Genomic DNA, 16,424 nt, shown 5'->3' with positions numbered 1-16,424 from the left:
ATTAGTAATTACAAAATTTTACCAACTTATGGGACTGATGTGGGACAAAAAAAAAATATTGATGAAGTTAAGCAATTTTTAATAATGATAAAGGAAGAAAATTTTTCAATTAAAAATATGTACAAATTTATATACAATGGGATAAGGTCTACTTTTCCGATGTAGAAACAATATTTGTTATGATGCCTATTTCAAATGTAAGTGCTGAATGCTCATTTTCAGTGTTGAAATGAATAAAAAATTATTTAAGAAGCAACTTGCACCAAAATAAAAATTTAGTGACCTGTCGTTATTATGCATTGAATCAGATGTGATGGACTCATTATTATGCATTGAATCAGATGTGATTTCACTACTGCCTCCAGAACAGTATTAAGCTAGACATTGATGGAAATAAGTAGAACTGCCCGCTAGGCCTAATAGCTACTCTGCCATGAGCAGGACCATCTCCAATTCTGTCCTTGCATGCACCCCTCCCTGTTCGTTGTGCAGCTGCTACACTCAACAAAGCACTCACAATCATAAAGTTCAGGCATGTTGAAATAATGTTGAAAAATAAACATATAAGTTTGATTTGTTGACATTTAACTACCATCTTCTCAGCATAAGAGGATCCCAAGACAAATGTGTGGTGGTAGTGGACTTCTGTTTTGCGTTGCGTTATATTGTTCTATTTTAATATCTTATGTTTCTTTTTTGTATTTCTATTTCTGATATGCATGGTAGTAAGCTGGATGATCTCCCTGACAGGTGACAAATTTAGCTTTCTTTGCAAACCAAGATTTGCTATTATACTCCTTACTTCCACATCGGGTACAGGTGGTAGGTGCATGTCTACATTTAAAGCATCTTGGTGGATTAGAAATGTACAATTTAGCAGGACAGTTGAGATACCCTGCTTATACAGATGTTAGAAGATTAAGCATATGAAAAGTAAGGTTGATATTCCTGATGGTGCCAGGTGACCATCCCTATGTATTAGGATGTGCCTCATACCTGTCACTCCCTGATATTTAACCTTTGAACATACTCTATCTCTTCATCATGAACATCAAGAAGATCCCATTCTGATATCACTCGTCTTCAAAAATTGAGTGTTTTTATGAAGTTTTACTGTAATTGGTATTCCACCCACTGATGTTGTTCTCAGTAGTTTTTCAGAATGTTGATGACATGTTCCCATAGAGATATTACTAGAACTGTTTTGGAAGAGCCTGCTAATCCTAATATCTTTTGAAATAAGAAGGGTGATTGATATTCTTCTTATTGGCTTTTCATCTGTTGCATGGATGATAGGAAAAATTGGTACATTCATCCTGGCATTGCATCTTTTGTTATCAAGTGATGTATCTGCAGTATCAGTACTTGGTTAGGGTCCTAACAAAGGGTTAAGATTTCATGCTCAAGAGAATTTTGCTTTGGCACCAGAGATCCCTGCTCACTACAGAGCCACACATGGATGTCCACTGCTGACCGGCAAGCAGTAACTTCACCTGGGAGTGGAATGCCTGGGTTACCCTAGACTATACCAGCACCACAGCAAGCCTTGAGCCCTGTGCCTGGACCATGCAGTGGATTAGATTGCAACACTGTTAATCATTGCAGGCAAGCGCACTAGTTGATTGATTCCGGCTGGGCCATCTAGAACTGCCCATCTTGCAGAAGCGGAGGCCAAAATAATGCAAGCCTACCAGGATATCCCTTTTCAGATTCTTTGGATTTTACTCCATAGCAGGGCATTGGATTCCAGTGATGGTGGTCTGGAAGAAAGGATAGTAAAAAAAGGAAAAGGAGAGGTGAAGTGAAGAATATGGAACGGAAAGCAAAGAAAATGAAGAATGAAAAGGGCCAGTACCATCACTGGGAGGTCCCTTCTATTATGAACATGTGTCCCACGGAGAGGGAAATCTGAGTGGATTCGGTCTACTTCTTACATAAGCCAATCCATCTTGAGAGAGAGTGCATATTTTCATGTATGAAATTAGATGTGCTTAACCCCCTTGGCCAACCAGGCCAGCACATGGAAGAATACCATTATACAAATCTTAGGTAATATTGGATTATGGCTCCCAGTTTTACTTGATAAGGTTTTTAATGAATTTCAAATAATTTAAAAGTATTCAGAGAAGATTTATTAAGCATGTAGAGGGAATGTATAATATTACTTATGAGAATTATCTGGTTGGTTTTATAATCTGATGAATTTAACAGTGAAATTTAATTAAGTTTATATGGTTTAAGTGTTCAGGATATATATAAGATAGCAGTTTGATGCAGTTGAGTGAACTAAACTATACGAGAGGGCATAATAAGGAAGACTGTGAGGAAGAGAGAACAAATATATAAAATTCATTTTTTTTTTCTACTGTTAAGATAGATCTGTGGAACAGCCTTCATCAGCAAGTTATAATTTACTGCTTCTATAAAGAAGCAGTAAATTTATATAACTTTAAAGGTAGAATATGTCTAAAGGAAAGCTAATTAACATTTATGATATCTCATTGGCAGCAAGCATGTTGGTATTGTTGTGTATAAATATGTAAGGAAAAGGTGTGTAAAATATATAAAAACTTAAAAAATGGTAAGAGAATGAATTAGAAGACAAGCTGAGTAAATATGTGTAAGCTCTCCTGTATTTTGTGGTATACGTATCAGTTTTGCTACATTATTTGGTATACTTTTTTACCTTGCTGTTTGGGCTTTTTATTCCGTCATTGTCTGAATACATTTCTAGTAGTTTTATTTATTTGAAGGTTAATCCGTGTATGTGTGTATACATACACATGGATTAATGTGTCTTGGTGGAAGGCAAACTTATGTCATTTAAAAGGATGGAGGAGTTGTTACGCTATTCAGTTATTTGCCAGAAAGATGCCAGAAAACCTTTGGTATATAATTATAAATGAAATGTGGTTGGATGAGAATGATGTGCTCTCAGGAATAGGAGTGGTTTACTACAATGCTTTCTGTAATACAGTAGAATTTGCTTATTGTGATCACTATTATCAATTGGCTATTGTTATCAAAATTCTTGAATGTTTAGCCTTTTACGTCTTATTATTCTAAGAAATAAGGGTTAATCAGGAGAAAATTGGACTTTTTTTTTTTAATCTTCCTTTAATCTTATATCTTCCAGGCAAATGTAGGCGGGTAATCTTAATCTTCTGTGAATCTTAAATCTTCCAGGCAAATGGAAGATTTAATTTGACTTTAAGTGCTTGTTAAAACAGCCCTTGGCATTATGGCAGAAGCAAGTAAAAAACAAACATTTATTTTTTCAAGAAAAACAAAGAATTTTGGAGTGCTATGATGAGTTGCCCAAAATGAGTCAGCATAGTGCAGCTGTCCGTTTAAAAATTTCACAACCACTCTTGTGTAAGATCTTAAAAAAACAGATCAAACATTGCAACTTCAGTTCTTGCTAATGAAAACATGGATCGGAAGAGAGCCCAATCTGGTAAGGATACTCAAGTTGCATCAGCATTAAAAATTTGGTTTGGTAATGTTCATGAAAAGAATGCTTCGATTAATGGACCTTTGACAATGGACAAAGAAAATTTCAACGCAACTGATAGTGATGGTTTGACAGATGTAAAAGCGAGAGAATAGTGTACAAGCTTATTCATGGTTGAAGAAAAAAGTGCTGATCTTTTATCAGCTGATGCGTGGATTAAGACTGAGTGGCCAAAAATTATTGCTGAATGTTCTCCCGAGGATATTTTACAATGCAGAAGAAACAGGACTCTATTTTCCTGCAATGCCTGAGCATACTTATTTGTTTAAAATTGAAAGTACTAAAGGATTTAAATCTTCAAAAGAGCAAGTAAAAGTTCTTCGTTGTGCTAATATGGAAGGTGAGAAACGAGAGCTCCTAGTGACTGTAAGTAAAAAAGTAAAAATCCTTGTTGTTTTAAAGGTGTCAAAAGTTAGCCTGTTGACTACTATTCTAGTGCAAATGCTTGGATTTTCAACAATTGATTAGTTAAGTGGCATCTTAAAGCAAAAAATTGTCTTGTTAGTAGACAACTGCACTGCACACATAATTTATCGTTAAAGAACAAAGTAATTTTCTTGCCTTCGAACACTACATCGTTAATTCAACCATGTGACCAAGGCATCATACGAGCTTTTAAAGCTTATTATCGTGGGGAAGTTTGTGTGAGAATTACAGTTCTGAACTTGATTATTAAAATGCCAATCTGATACAAGTGCAGTTGTAAAAAAGATTTCCCTTTGCATTTGGTAGCAGTCATGGAAGACTATTGAAAACTGCTTCCAAAAAGGTGGATTTTTTTAAGAATTTGAATATCTTACAAATGAAATTTTTGATAAAACCCTAGACAGTATGTCAAAAGAAGAATTTGAAAATTGGCTGGATATTGACATCAGTGGTGAGCTATAAGGGGCTCATGCGAGCCCTTTGTTAATTTTTTCTCAAATTTGCAATCCTTGTTCTTATTTTTTCAAAAAAAAAAAAAAATGTAAACATATTAAGTGACAAGCTCATACAGTAACCTAACAAAAATTAGTCTATTCGGCAGTGTACAGATTATTTGGAATTATTGTTTCAAATGCCTCTATAACGAATGCGCCCAAGTTTGAAAATAAAATAAGCACATGCGCTATCTTTACCCTTCTCCCTTCTGGTAGACAATTGTATGGTAAAATCAGTAGCCAATCAAATGTTTTATAAAAGATTTCATTCTTCTTATATCTTGATAGTTAAAAAATGTTTTTCTTATGTAAGATAAATTAACACAGTTGATTGTGTGCAAATATTTCATGTTTAGATCATGAAATATTTGTTTAAAAATTATAGCCTTTAGAGGTTGATTGTCCTCTCACACTTTTTGATTGGAATTTGTACTCAAACTGTATTAATAAAAGTTTTTGTGTGAAATACTGTTTTTTTTTTTTTTTTTTTTTTTTTTTTTTGCTCGACGATGTGAGCCCTTTGTTAAAATTTCCATAGCTCACCACTGGCTACAATGACAGTAATTATGTCAAACTGCTTCAGATGAGAACTTTAAACTAATAGAAGAAAGTGAACCTAATACATACAAGTACAGAAGAACAAATTTTAGAATTTCCTCCAGCCCAGATGCAAGAAGCTCTACAAATACTTAGTCGCGGTGTTCAACATAGAACAACAAACTTTGAAAGGCATTATGAGTATGAGCAATTTATTCATGAACTACTACACTCAAAGACATGACAGACAACACTAGATAAGTTTTTAAAATAAATTTTATTGCTTATTAAAAAGTTGTTCATAACAATAAATTAAAATAAATGATGCAATTTTTTATTTCCTTTGCTAAATGTTATCAGCTGGTTATTGTTATAGAAAAGAGACTATCCCAAAGTGATCATAATAAGCAGTGTCTACTGTATTAGTTTTAGGTGGAGAAAATAGTGTCACTGATTTCGACAAACTATGATGTGAAGTGGAGGAAGGATGATCTGTTGCTTTTGCTGGGAAATGTAGTGGGTAATGAAAAGGAAATTTGATTTAGTAGGAGAGTGATCATTAGAGGTGGTTTTAATTAGAATCTATGAAAAAGAAATAAATAATTTCTTAAATTAAAGATGCTGATAAATTATATTCTTGTTTAATCCTTTATCCAAGTGTAAGTGAACAAAGTTGGTGCATGAATTGCACAAGGCTACTTGTATACAGATGATAATGTGAAGCACCTATAAGTAGCTCAGTCATGAAGATAATTCATGCTCAAACTTTATTTGCTAACACTTCGATAAAGGATTAAACAAGAATATAATTTCTTAGCATCTTTAATTTATAACCAAATACTACGTACCAAAGAATGAGTAATGATCAAGGGAGTGCAGGATTTTAACAGTGATTCAGATGTTAAATCTCTATACATTTGGTGTAAATTGATCATAAGATGATCACCTGGTAACTGGCTAGCTATATATGAACTTCTTTGAGGTATGGAAGTAGTAGGTGATTATAGAAAAGATAGGAAAAGCTCAATGTAATAGTATAGGGTGAAAAGAAGATTATTGCTGTTTGTGCACTCATCAAGTAATACTTAACAGCACTCTCAATGTATTCCAAATGTTAAGAGGTTAAACAGGGTAGTATGGAAGAAGATGACATGATTGATTGCAAAGTAACATAGTATTTTTTAGCAAATCAAACCAAGATCCTAGGGAGCTCTTTTGGTATGTTGCTGTAGAAGAAAGAAGGAATTATTGCAGAAGGATGATATCAGTTGATAAATTATAGAATTGATATATGCAATGAGCATTTTATCAAAATAATTTCTACTGTTGAGTGGGTGAAGGCCTAGTAATCTGAGCAAGTAAATATAAATGTTAGGGTTAACATGGTATTCCTCATGTAGAGCTGTTCGAGGATGACTCTTTCCTCCCAAACTGTAGTTTCCACTTTCTAATTAAAAAAAAGCAAGCCTAGTTGCCTTAAGGTGGCAGCACCACCACTAGCATATCTATCGTCATGCTAATAACTTGACATAGGGAAACATGATTTTTCTTGCTTTGCCTTGAACATGCATTTTGTTTGATCAAATGCTTGATTGTCTCAAGTCTACAGTTATGCAAAGAAGAGTATGTTGCAGTAGATGGTTATATCCTCTCCATCATCAGAGTATGCAAATAGCTACTGGTGCATTTTGCAAATTATCCATTCAAAGTCTTTATGATAGAACAAAAATAGTTCTCTTAACTATGTCCTGAAAATGAACTTCCTAAACATCCTATGTGAACTAGAATTTTTTTTTTTTTTTTTTTTTTTTTTGTGCTGCATTGGAAAGCTCAGTATTACATGTCATACTGCCATGTGTATGTAAAAGAAATTATCCCATTCTTGTGCTTGATACATGAAAGAAGATTACTACTATCAAAAATGTATAATTTATACAGACTAGTTGAGTTTTTTTACAAGTCACCTCCTCCCGTTTGTACAGTCCATATCCAGTGCTGTATGGTATTTGACAATTGTGGCATTAAATGCTTTTGATTTCGATGTTCATTTTTTGCTGGATTCTCAGTCACATTGGAATTTAGGGAAATAAAACTGCAGATGCAGCTGGTAGTTTAGCTCATTCTTTTTCCAACTACTGTTTGGAATTACCTTACACAGACAGTTAATTATAGAAAAGTTAATAAATCAGTGGTGGTCATCATTGCAAGAAGAAGAATTGACACACTGGATAAGATAAAGCATGAACAGAAGAGAGAAAGTTGTTCTTGCTAAGCTCTGCTTGTGTCATAGATATCTAACATAGTCTTATCTATTGAAGGCTGATGGCCCACCTAGGCAGTGGTGAGCTATGGAAGGTTTAACAAAGGGCTCGCATTGTTGAGCAAAAAAAAGCCGTATTTCACACAAAAACTATTATTAATACAGCTTGTGTACAAATGCCAATCAAAAAGTATGAGGTGACAATCAACCTGTAAAGGCTATCATTTTTAAACAAACATTTCTAAACATGAAATATTTGCACAACATCATCTGTGTTAATTCATATTACATAAGAAAAACATTTTTTAACTATCAAAATATATAAATAAAATAAAAAAATAAATCAGCTGACGCCTTTTATTCCCTTATAAGCAGTGGTGTTCAACCTTTTTTTACTACGCGAGTTACTTTTCTATAAAAAGCTATTCGGCGATCTACTCTCTTATATAGATCATGTTCTCCCAACCTGATATCTGATATCTGAAAAACTAAAAAAAAAATACACAACTAAAAACTTTATTTGTGTATTTAAAAATTTATTTATCACTTTTAATTATTTTAATACAACAACAAAAAAAAAAAATATTGGAATAAAATATTTATTTCTCTATTTTGGAAAACCATAGTTAGAAAAAACAACAGATTGATTACAAACTCACAAGTTACAGGAAATGCTGGTTGATTAAAAAAAAAAGTTAATGTCGAATTTGGCATTGTTTGGACCTCGCAATATTTTCATAGTTGAGTTGATATGAAGAAGTGGCCAATTGCAGACAATCATCCAAATGATCATTTGTAATTTGGTTTCTTAATTGATTTTTTATGATGGTCATATTTGAAAACGTGCATTCTGACAACTATGTTGATCCGAAACATGAGAGAATTTTTTGCGTAATATCAGTTAATATTGGGAATTTTTCATGTGCATACGTCCAAATGACTTGATTGTTTATTGATGTTAAATGTAAACTATTCTGAATGTTTATTATCTCAAGTTCTACTTCAGCTTGGTTTATATCAAACAGCCCACTAATTTTATTTGAAATTTCTGTGATGTTCACGTTTTCTTCAAATGGATTATCGATAAAAGATGCAATCATTTCAGTTTTATTAAAATCTTTAAATCTTGAATTTATTGATTCCTCAACTAATTCTATCTCACAAATAAATTCTTTTAAATCATAGCAAAGCATTTCTTGATTTTGTTCAAGAAATTTTAATAAATATGGGAGTTGTCTAAATTCATTTATATTTTTCTTTAATAAAAGTAAGTATTGTTGGAAAGTTTTTATTGAACTTAATGTCATTTAAATTTTTATCTCTACCTTGTAACGCTAAATTTAAATTGCTTAATTTCATACAGAAATCTACTAAAAATGATAAGTGTAACAACCATCTTTTATCACTTAATTGTGAATAAATATCTCCTTTTTCATCAAGAAAATTTTTTATATCGTTAATTAATACAAGAAATCTTTCTAAAAATTTGCTGAGCCAGTGAACGTTATTGTACAACAGAAGTTCCCTATCATCATCTGTCTGTAATTAAATAACCGCTGTTGCAGGGCTTTTCCTCGAACAGAATTTACAATTTTGAATGTAATATCCAAAACATCTTTTGTGTTTAATCTTTTACTACACAGTACTTGTTGGTGATTAATACAGTGGTACGTTAAAAAATCTGGATGTTTTTCATCGATTTTACATAATGAAATAAAGCCTGATTTATTACCTATCATTGCAGGAGCACCATCAGTAGTAATAGACACAAGTTTAAAAAGCTGAAGTTCATGTTGTTTCACAAATTCATCAAATGCCGAAAAAATGTCTTCTCCCCTAGTCCTTCCCAATAATGGTATAATTTTCAAAAGTTCTTTACTTGAATAATCTTGAAATACCATGCGAATAAATACCATTAACTGAGTAATATCAGTGAAGTCGTTTGATTCATCAAATTGTAATGAAAATGCAACACACTGGTGAATGTCTGACATTAACCTGGCCTGTAAAGTTTCTCTGGCAATTTCAACTCTTCCTTTCGGCAAGTTGAAACCTTGCCTGCGGCCTAGAAGTAGTCTCTCTCTAGTTATGCCTCGAACCGAGAAGCTCCTTTCTGGAAGCGGGAAACTCCTCTCTCAAGCAATGTGGATCTGGGCAGTCTCTCTGATGGCGACTTTGGACCGGGCGGCCTCCTCTCTGACAGCAATTCTGGAACCGGGATCCCTTCTGCTTGTTTCAGTCCTTTTTTATTAGGCCTCCTCTGAGACCTTGCATGAAGTTTGGCAACCTCCAAAAAATCGGTATGAGTCTTTTATCTTAAATTTCAAGTTCGGCACGCCTTTTGTTCTCCTCTGCTTTCTTTTGATTGTAAGTTGCTGGCCATTGGAAAGTTGTTTGAACTCTTTCTGACTGACTTCGGAGATGTTTACACTTAGAGCCTGCAAGCCTTTCTCATACATACAAGTTTCAATAACAATCTTTCTAATGCCGCCATGTACAGCTTCGGCGAAAAAAAAAACATTGCTTTTATTTTTAACACTCTAACATATTCTTATTAAAGCAGTATATACAGTTATTAGCTTCAAAAGAGATATTTACAAAAACATCTAATACAAACTATACCGAGACAAACAAAGTTTATTTTTTTACAATATTCACATGGGACTTAATCTAAGTAAAAAATCGATGTAATGTGCTTTGGAATATTTAATATTTAAGCTACAATCAAGTTTTTACACTTTGCTTATAATCGTATTCACTGGGCTCGCTGTTTGACTTCCACTGATCCAAATTAATTCATTTACCCAGACTTATAAGAAAATTACTGATTTGACAATTTTAACGAAAAATAAATAAACAATAGCAATATACTTGAAGCAAATTAAAAATAATACGAAATAATGATAAATAAAATATTATGTTTTCAGTATTAATTAAATTTTGTAAGTAAGGAGGACTACACAAGAGATCGACCAAAAATCGCTCCTTGATCGATGGGTTGAACACCCCTGGCTTATAGGGAGTAGGCGAGGCCCTTTTATAATCGCACATATGCAATAGTCCGCAAGTTTTATAAACAAAATAAATTTTTGTTTGCGCTAGAAGTTGTTATGACAAACAATCTATAAATAATAAATATTATCTAAACACAATAATATTGAAATACGTTATATTTCTCTTTTGTTTTTATACTACAAGTGATAATCAACGGTACCAATCAAGAGGCATTATTTTATAGTCCTATTTATTTATGTGTTTACTAAAAGTGAATTCTTATTTGTAAAATGGTAGTAACAATAACTATAATATTTTATTTAATAAAATCACTCTGTTAGGTTACCATATGAGTTTGTTGCTTATTATATTTCAAAAAAAAATTTTTTTTTATTTTATTTTTGAAAAAATAAAAAGTAAACAATAGGAACAAGGGACTTGCAAATTTGAGAAAAATTTAACAAAGGGCTTGGGCAAGCCCCTTGCCCATAGGCAAACATTGCAATACTCACCTTACCATTTGCTATGTTCTTGTGGAATGCCAACATATAACCCAAGAAAAGAATGCAGTTTTTACTAATCTGACTGATTACATGTTATTTACTGTAGTCATTTCTTATTTATTACTTTATGTACTGTTGTAACCATTGTAATGGCACAGTATGACATTTGCTATTCTTGTGTCAGTAAACTATAAATCAGTCAATTAGATAATAATGCTAATCTGTTAATGAAAGTATATTTAGATTCAAAGGATAACACCAGAATATGCACAATCTTATTATCATAGTAACATCTTATATTACACTATTGTAATTTTCTTATGATCATAATGAATTTCATTCCCAGATCCTCATAATGATTCTTTTGTTTTACTTTTAGCTCACCTTAAGTTTATGATTACTGTTTTGGTTACTTAATGCCTTCTTTGTCTTTCTTTCTTTCACTTTATCTTTGTTTTTCCTTTTTTAGTGTCCCCCCCCCCCCTTATCCTGTTATTTTATATTTATAATTGTAAGTTATGTTCCATTTTGTACAAAATTTTTTTTGTAAAGCACTTTTAAAATTTAATGAATCGAAAGATGAAGCTATTACTTCATTTGTAAACAATTATAAATTATTTCAAAAAATTAGTAATGTGAAAAAATTAATACACGTACTCAGTTCAATCTTAAATTTTGTGAACATGCAATAGAAAATGCTGCATTTTTCAAGAAAAAAAGTAAAATAGTAATGGTTATGATTATTAATTTTAATACATTAAATATGTACTAGATATAATAATTCTAATAAGGTCATTATCATTTGCTCTGAATTTGTAACAAAAGTAATGTTAAAGTAAAAGTAAAATTTATGATAGAAATATTATTTTCTGACAGGTATCTGTTTAAAAAAAATGTTAAAAAGGTATATTAATTATATACTGTTTTATTAAATGTACTACATATAATTCTAATGAGGTCATTATCGAATTTGTAACAAAAGTAATGTTTAAAATATATGATAGACAATTTTCTGACATAGCTGTTAAAAAAAAGTATACTGCCTTTCTGAAGAGTTCTTTGAATAACAACTTTGTATGTTGAATGGTTTATTTTATTCATGAATTTGAAAAATGAATAATCAGTGTTGTAGAGGAATAAATATGTGGGTGGCCAGTGATTTTCATTGTTAATCTTTGTTCAAGACTGCTTGATGAAAGATCCCCCCCGCTTCATTTTGTTAGTTGTTTTCTATAATAGTTTTATACCAAAACAATCTGCAATGTTTTCTTTCTGCCATTAATTAGATCAATTTAATGACAAAATGAAACGAAACTGTCAGAATACATACCCCCCCCCAAAAAGCTCTAGGTTCATTTGTTTATGAAATACTTTTTATTTGTATCTTTAATAATTTTCATACTTGTTTTATTTATAGTTTGTAGTAAGTGTTGTTTCCTTTCTCATTTTTAAATATTATAACTCTCCTTGACAAAATCAGTTGAGACTTCAGAAATAAAGTTGCTACAAATGTGCTGAAGCCTATTTTATGGTGCTTAATTTGATTCAAAATCCGTTTTTGTTATGAACTTGTCTAAAATAGTTCTGTAGTTTTATATCTGAATAATGGAATTTGTGCAGTATATCAAGCTGTCAAGAAGAGAAATAACTTAATTATTATTTCACTTATATTGCAGGAATATGTGCCATCAAATCAAGATATTCTACATGCACGCAAGGCTACAAAAGGCATAACTGAATTTACTATTCCTATAAATGAAATTCCTTTCCGATTTGTAGATGTGGGTGGCCAGAGATCCCAGAGACAAAAATGGTTTCAGTGTTTTGATAGTGTAACATCTATTCTGTTTTTAGTATCTTCTAGTGAATTTGACCAAGTTTTATTAGAGGATCGGAGCACAAATCGCCTTGTAGAATCTCAAAATATATTTGAAACAATTGTAAACAACCGTAATTTTTCTGAAGTGTCCATTATTCTTTTTTTGAATAAAACAGATCTGTTAAGAGATAAAGTGGAAACTAAAACAACTGACATTTCTACATTTTTTCCTGAATTTCAAGGAGATCCGCACAATCTGGATAATGCCCAGACATTTATTCTTAATATGTTTGATTCTGTGCGCAGGGACCGCAAAAAACCTCTCTTTCATCATTTCACCACTGCCATTGACACAGAAAACATCAAAGTTGTTTTTAATGCCGTCAGAGACACTATTCTGCAGAAAAATATTACACAACTCATGCTTCAGTGATGAATTAAGTTGTATTTAAGAACTAAATTTAAGGTTAGAATATTTAATTATGTACAGTATTTAATTGTTACTGTAAATGAAATATTTTTATGTTTGTATTGTGCATGTATACCAAAGGACTAAAATCATCTTTTTATTCATCCCTTCTGTACAGGAAAAATCCAGTGTAGCTATCAACATTATTTATGTTAGTGTACCTTAGTTAAAGAATTTTTTTCATACTTTGTCTCCTTTCAACAAATATGACGTTTTTAATATCAAAAATTGTCATTACCAGTTAACTGCTGAGAAAGAATACGATAACTCCGTAAATAAACAGAATAAATTTTAAACTTTTGCTTCTTGAATATCTTTTTAGCATTTATAATATAATGTTATAAAATAAGTAGTCACCATTATAATTTATTAATGAAGATGTTTTCTGTTATTCTATACACTAGAATAGGTTTAGCCAACCAGCAGCTATTTGGACTTTTTTCCTCTTATCCCCACAGATTCATTTACTGTGGAAGTTGCCACAGTGATGTGGCTGTTTGATGTATATATATCATTTTATAATACGTTATAATTCTTGTTAAGGCTGGCCATCACGAATATTGAATATGATGTACAGTGTATTGATGGAGATATAAAGCTGTTTAAAAATTGTTCAATGATAATGATAGTGTATACATATATACTTTCATATTGTTACAAGTGTTTTGACTGGATATAAATTTACATTTCTCATGTTACAAGTAATTCTCATTCGTTATGAAATGAAAGGGAAAAAAAAATTAGTGGCATGTGATTTTGAGGAATACTGGAAGACAGTGGAAAACAACAAAAAAAAAAAAAAAAACGTGTTTTATGAAGGCGAATAAAAAAATTGTTCAGGATAAGACTTCTATAATTTTTTTTTTTTTAAAGATTAACTCAGAATTTTTTAATGTCTAATTTGTTCATGTTCTACTTAACTTTCATTCTCTAATAGATTGGTTGGCTGAGTGCTATACCTTTGGTATGCAACTCTGGAATGACTTCAGATTGTAAGACCATTATAGTCACAGATGCATAGCGCTCTGTTTTTGGTTATGATTGTATGGCCAAGTTTGTTCCCAGTTTTACTTGTGATAAAATAATGGAACCCCATTTTCAATTCACCTTTGCATAACTGCATTCTCTTAATATTCATTATCATTATTATTTTTTATCTTATATGTAAATAGCATACTTCAAAAATCTGCTTAATTAAAAATTGTTTGTGAAAGAATCCACAATATAATTTTTTGTATTCTTCCTCAAGGACGGTGTCTGGATTCACAGTGAAAGGTTTATAGTTAAAACGCTACAGCCAACATTCAGCCACAGTGTGGAGGCTATATTCAAAAGAATATGGATCATTATGTATGAACACACAAGCATATAATAGTGACTATTAGCCTGTAAGAATTCTGTTCTCTGACTATACGACAAACAAATTAGCCTCCTAGTAGTTGGAATTTTAAAACACAAAATAGGAAAACAAAAGATTTTCTTTGAAGAATGGGAAAATATGTTTAAGGTTATATTATAGATATTATGGGAGAGTTTAGCTTTCTATAATAAGTTTTGCAACTCCATAGAAGATTGGCCTTAGAATTAATACTAAAGTACACCTGGTTGTTGACTTACGACCACAAAAAAAAAAAAAAAATTAATAATAAATCAGGCAGCTGTGCGTATGATAGTTATTGTACGATAACTATCTCTCACATACACTCAGCTTTCAAGCATATGTTGCGTGTGGTGTATTAAAATTCTACTGAAATACTACCCATAAAATGTCTAGTAAAAGGAAAATGCCTTCGTCTACAGATATGCCAGCTAAGAAGTCAAGGAAAACTATTGATTTAGAGTGTAAAATGAAAATTATCCAGAAGTATGAAGGCAGAAAGAAAGTGAATACGATAGCACGTGACTTGAAGTTATCACATTCCATGGTATTGACGATACTTAAGGACAAAGAAAGAATTCGGGAAGCTGTGAAAGGTTCTGCACCTATGAAGTCTACAATTTTAACCAAACGACAGGGACCATCCATGAAATGGAGAAATTGTTGTTTATGTGGATGGAAGATTTAATACAGAAAAATTCACCCATGAGTCTTTGCACAGTGCAAGCGAAGGCTAGAAGTCTGTTTCAGAGTTTAAAATCATGCGCCGGAGATGATTACGCAGAAGATTTTCATGCTAGTACTGAATGGTTTAAGCATTTTAAAAAAAGATTCGCTTCGCATAATGTACGTGTCACAGGAGGTGCAGATGAAGATGAAGCCCAAAAATTCATTGATAGTTTTGACTCTTTAATCAAGGAAGAACCAGCTTGCAATGGAAACACATGCCTAATCATACGTACATACACCAAGAAGCAAAAAGGATGACAGGATTCAAAGCTTTTAAGGATCGGTTGACTTTGTTGTGTGGTGGGAATGCCACGGGTTTTAAGCTGAGGCCTTTTCTCATTTATCGTTCAGAAACCCTTCGTGCATTTAAGCACATCAACAAGCACACACTGCCCGTTTACTACCGTTCAAACCCTAAAGCTTGGATGATTCGAAGACTGGTTTATGAACTGCTTTATTCCCCAGGCTCATGAATATTGTGCAGAGAGAGGTATCCCTTTCAAGATTTTGATTATGGACAATGCCTGCCTGGCCAACCTCCTCATCTGGACGACCTTCAACATGATGTTAGAGTGATTTTTATGCCACCTAACACAACCGCTCTCATTCATGGATCAGGGTGCTATTTCAGCATTCAAGACTCACTACCTCAGAACAACATTCGCACAAGCCATCGAAGTGATAGATTCTGATGCTAATTTATCTTTGCGAGACGTTTGGAAGCAGTACAACATTCTTCAGTGTATTAAGAATATTTCGACTGCATGGGAATGTGTAACAAAGAATTGTACGTCGGGACTTTGGAAAAAGTGTCTAAAATGTTATGCGAATACATTTGAAGGATTTGAAAAAGGAGAGGAACTGGAAGTGATTACAGAAAAAATAGTTAAACTTGCAAAAAATCTTAAATTAGAATGTGAAATAGAAGACGTAGAGTAGTTGCTAGATTGTGAAATAAAAGAACTTTCGGATGAAGAGTTGATTGAATTGGAAGCACAGAGAGTGTCAGAAGAAAAAGCGAGAGAGGAAGAAGAGGAGTCAGAAAAGAAATTCACTGCAAAGAGTTATCAGATTCTTTTTCGCAGCTGAATAAAGCTCTCGCCAGTTTCGAAGCAATGGACCCTAATGTCGAACGATTCACAAAGGTTGAACGTATCATTCAAGATGCTGTGTGTTGTTATCGTGAGATATATAAAGAAAAAAAGAAACAAAATGTTCAAACAAAGCTCAGCATGTTCCTCATCAAGAGAACATCTCCTACCTCAACACAAGAACATGACCCTGACGATCCACAACCCAGC

At 32.5% G+C, this 16,424-nt stretch overlaps 1 protein-coding gene across 1 annotated transcript in view; it reads left to right on the top strand.

The window, feature by feature from the left end:
* cta (Guanine nucleotide-binding protein subunit alpha cta) overlaps positions 1-13,628 on the top strand; it is a 53,693-nt gene extending 40,065 nt beyond the window's left edge. Inside the window, exon 3 of the mRNA XM_090397868.1 lies at positions 12,405-13,628. Within this exon, the coding sequence (XP_090253994.1) occupies positions 12,405-12,980 (576 nt within the window). The 3' untranslated portion in view covers positions 12,981-13,628. The remainder of the gene's footprint in view (positions 1-12,404) is intronic.
* Positions 13,629-16,424: the final 2,796 nt, after the last annotated feature.

Source organism: Typopeltis vanoorti, chromosome 9 (assembly GCF_054136105.1).
Source record: "Typopeltis vanoorti isolate ZY-2024b chromosome 9, IOZ_Tvanoo_1.0, whole genome shotgun sequence".
NCBI classification, from domain to species: Eukaryota; Metazoa; Arthropoda; class Arachnida; order Uropygi; family Thelyphonidae; genus Typopeltis; species Typopeltis vanoorti.
This window is presented reverse-complemented; position numbering and strand designations above follow the sequence as displayed.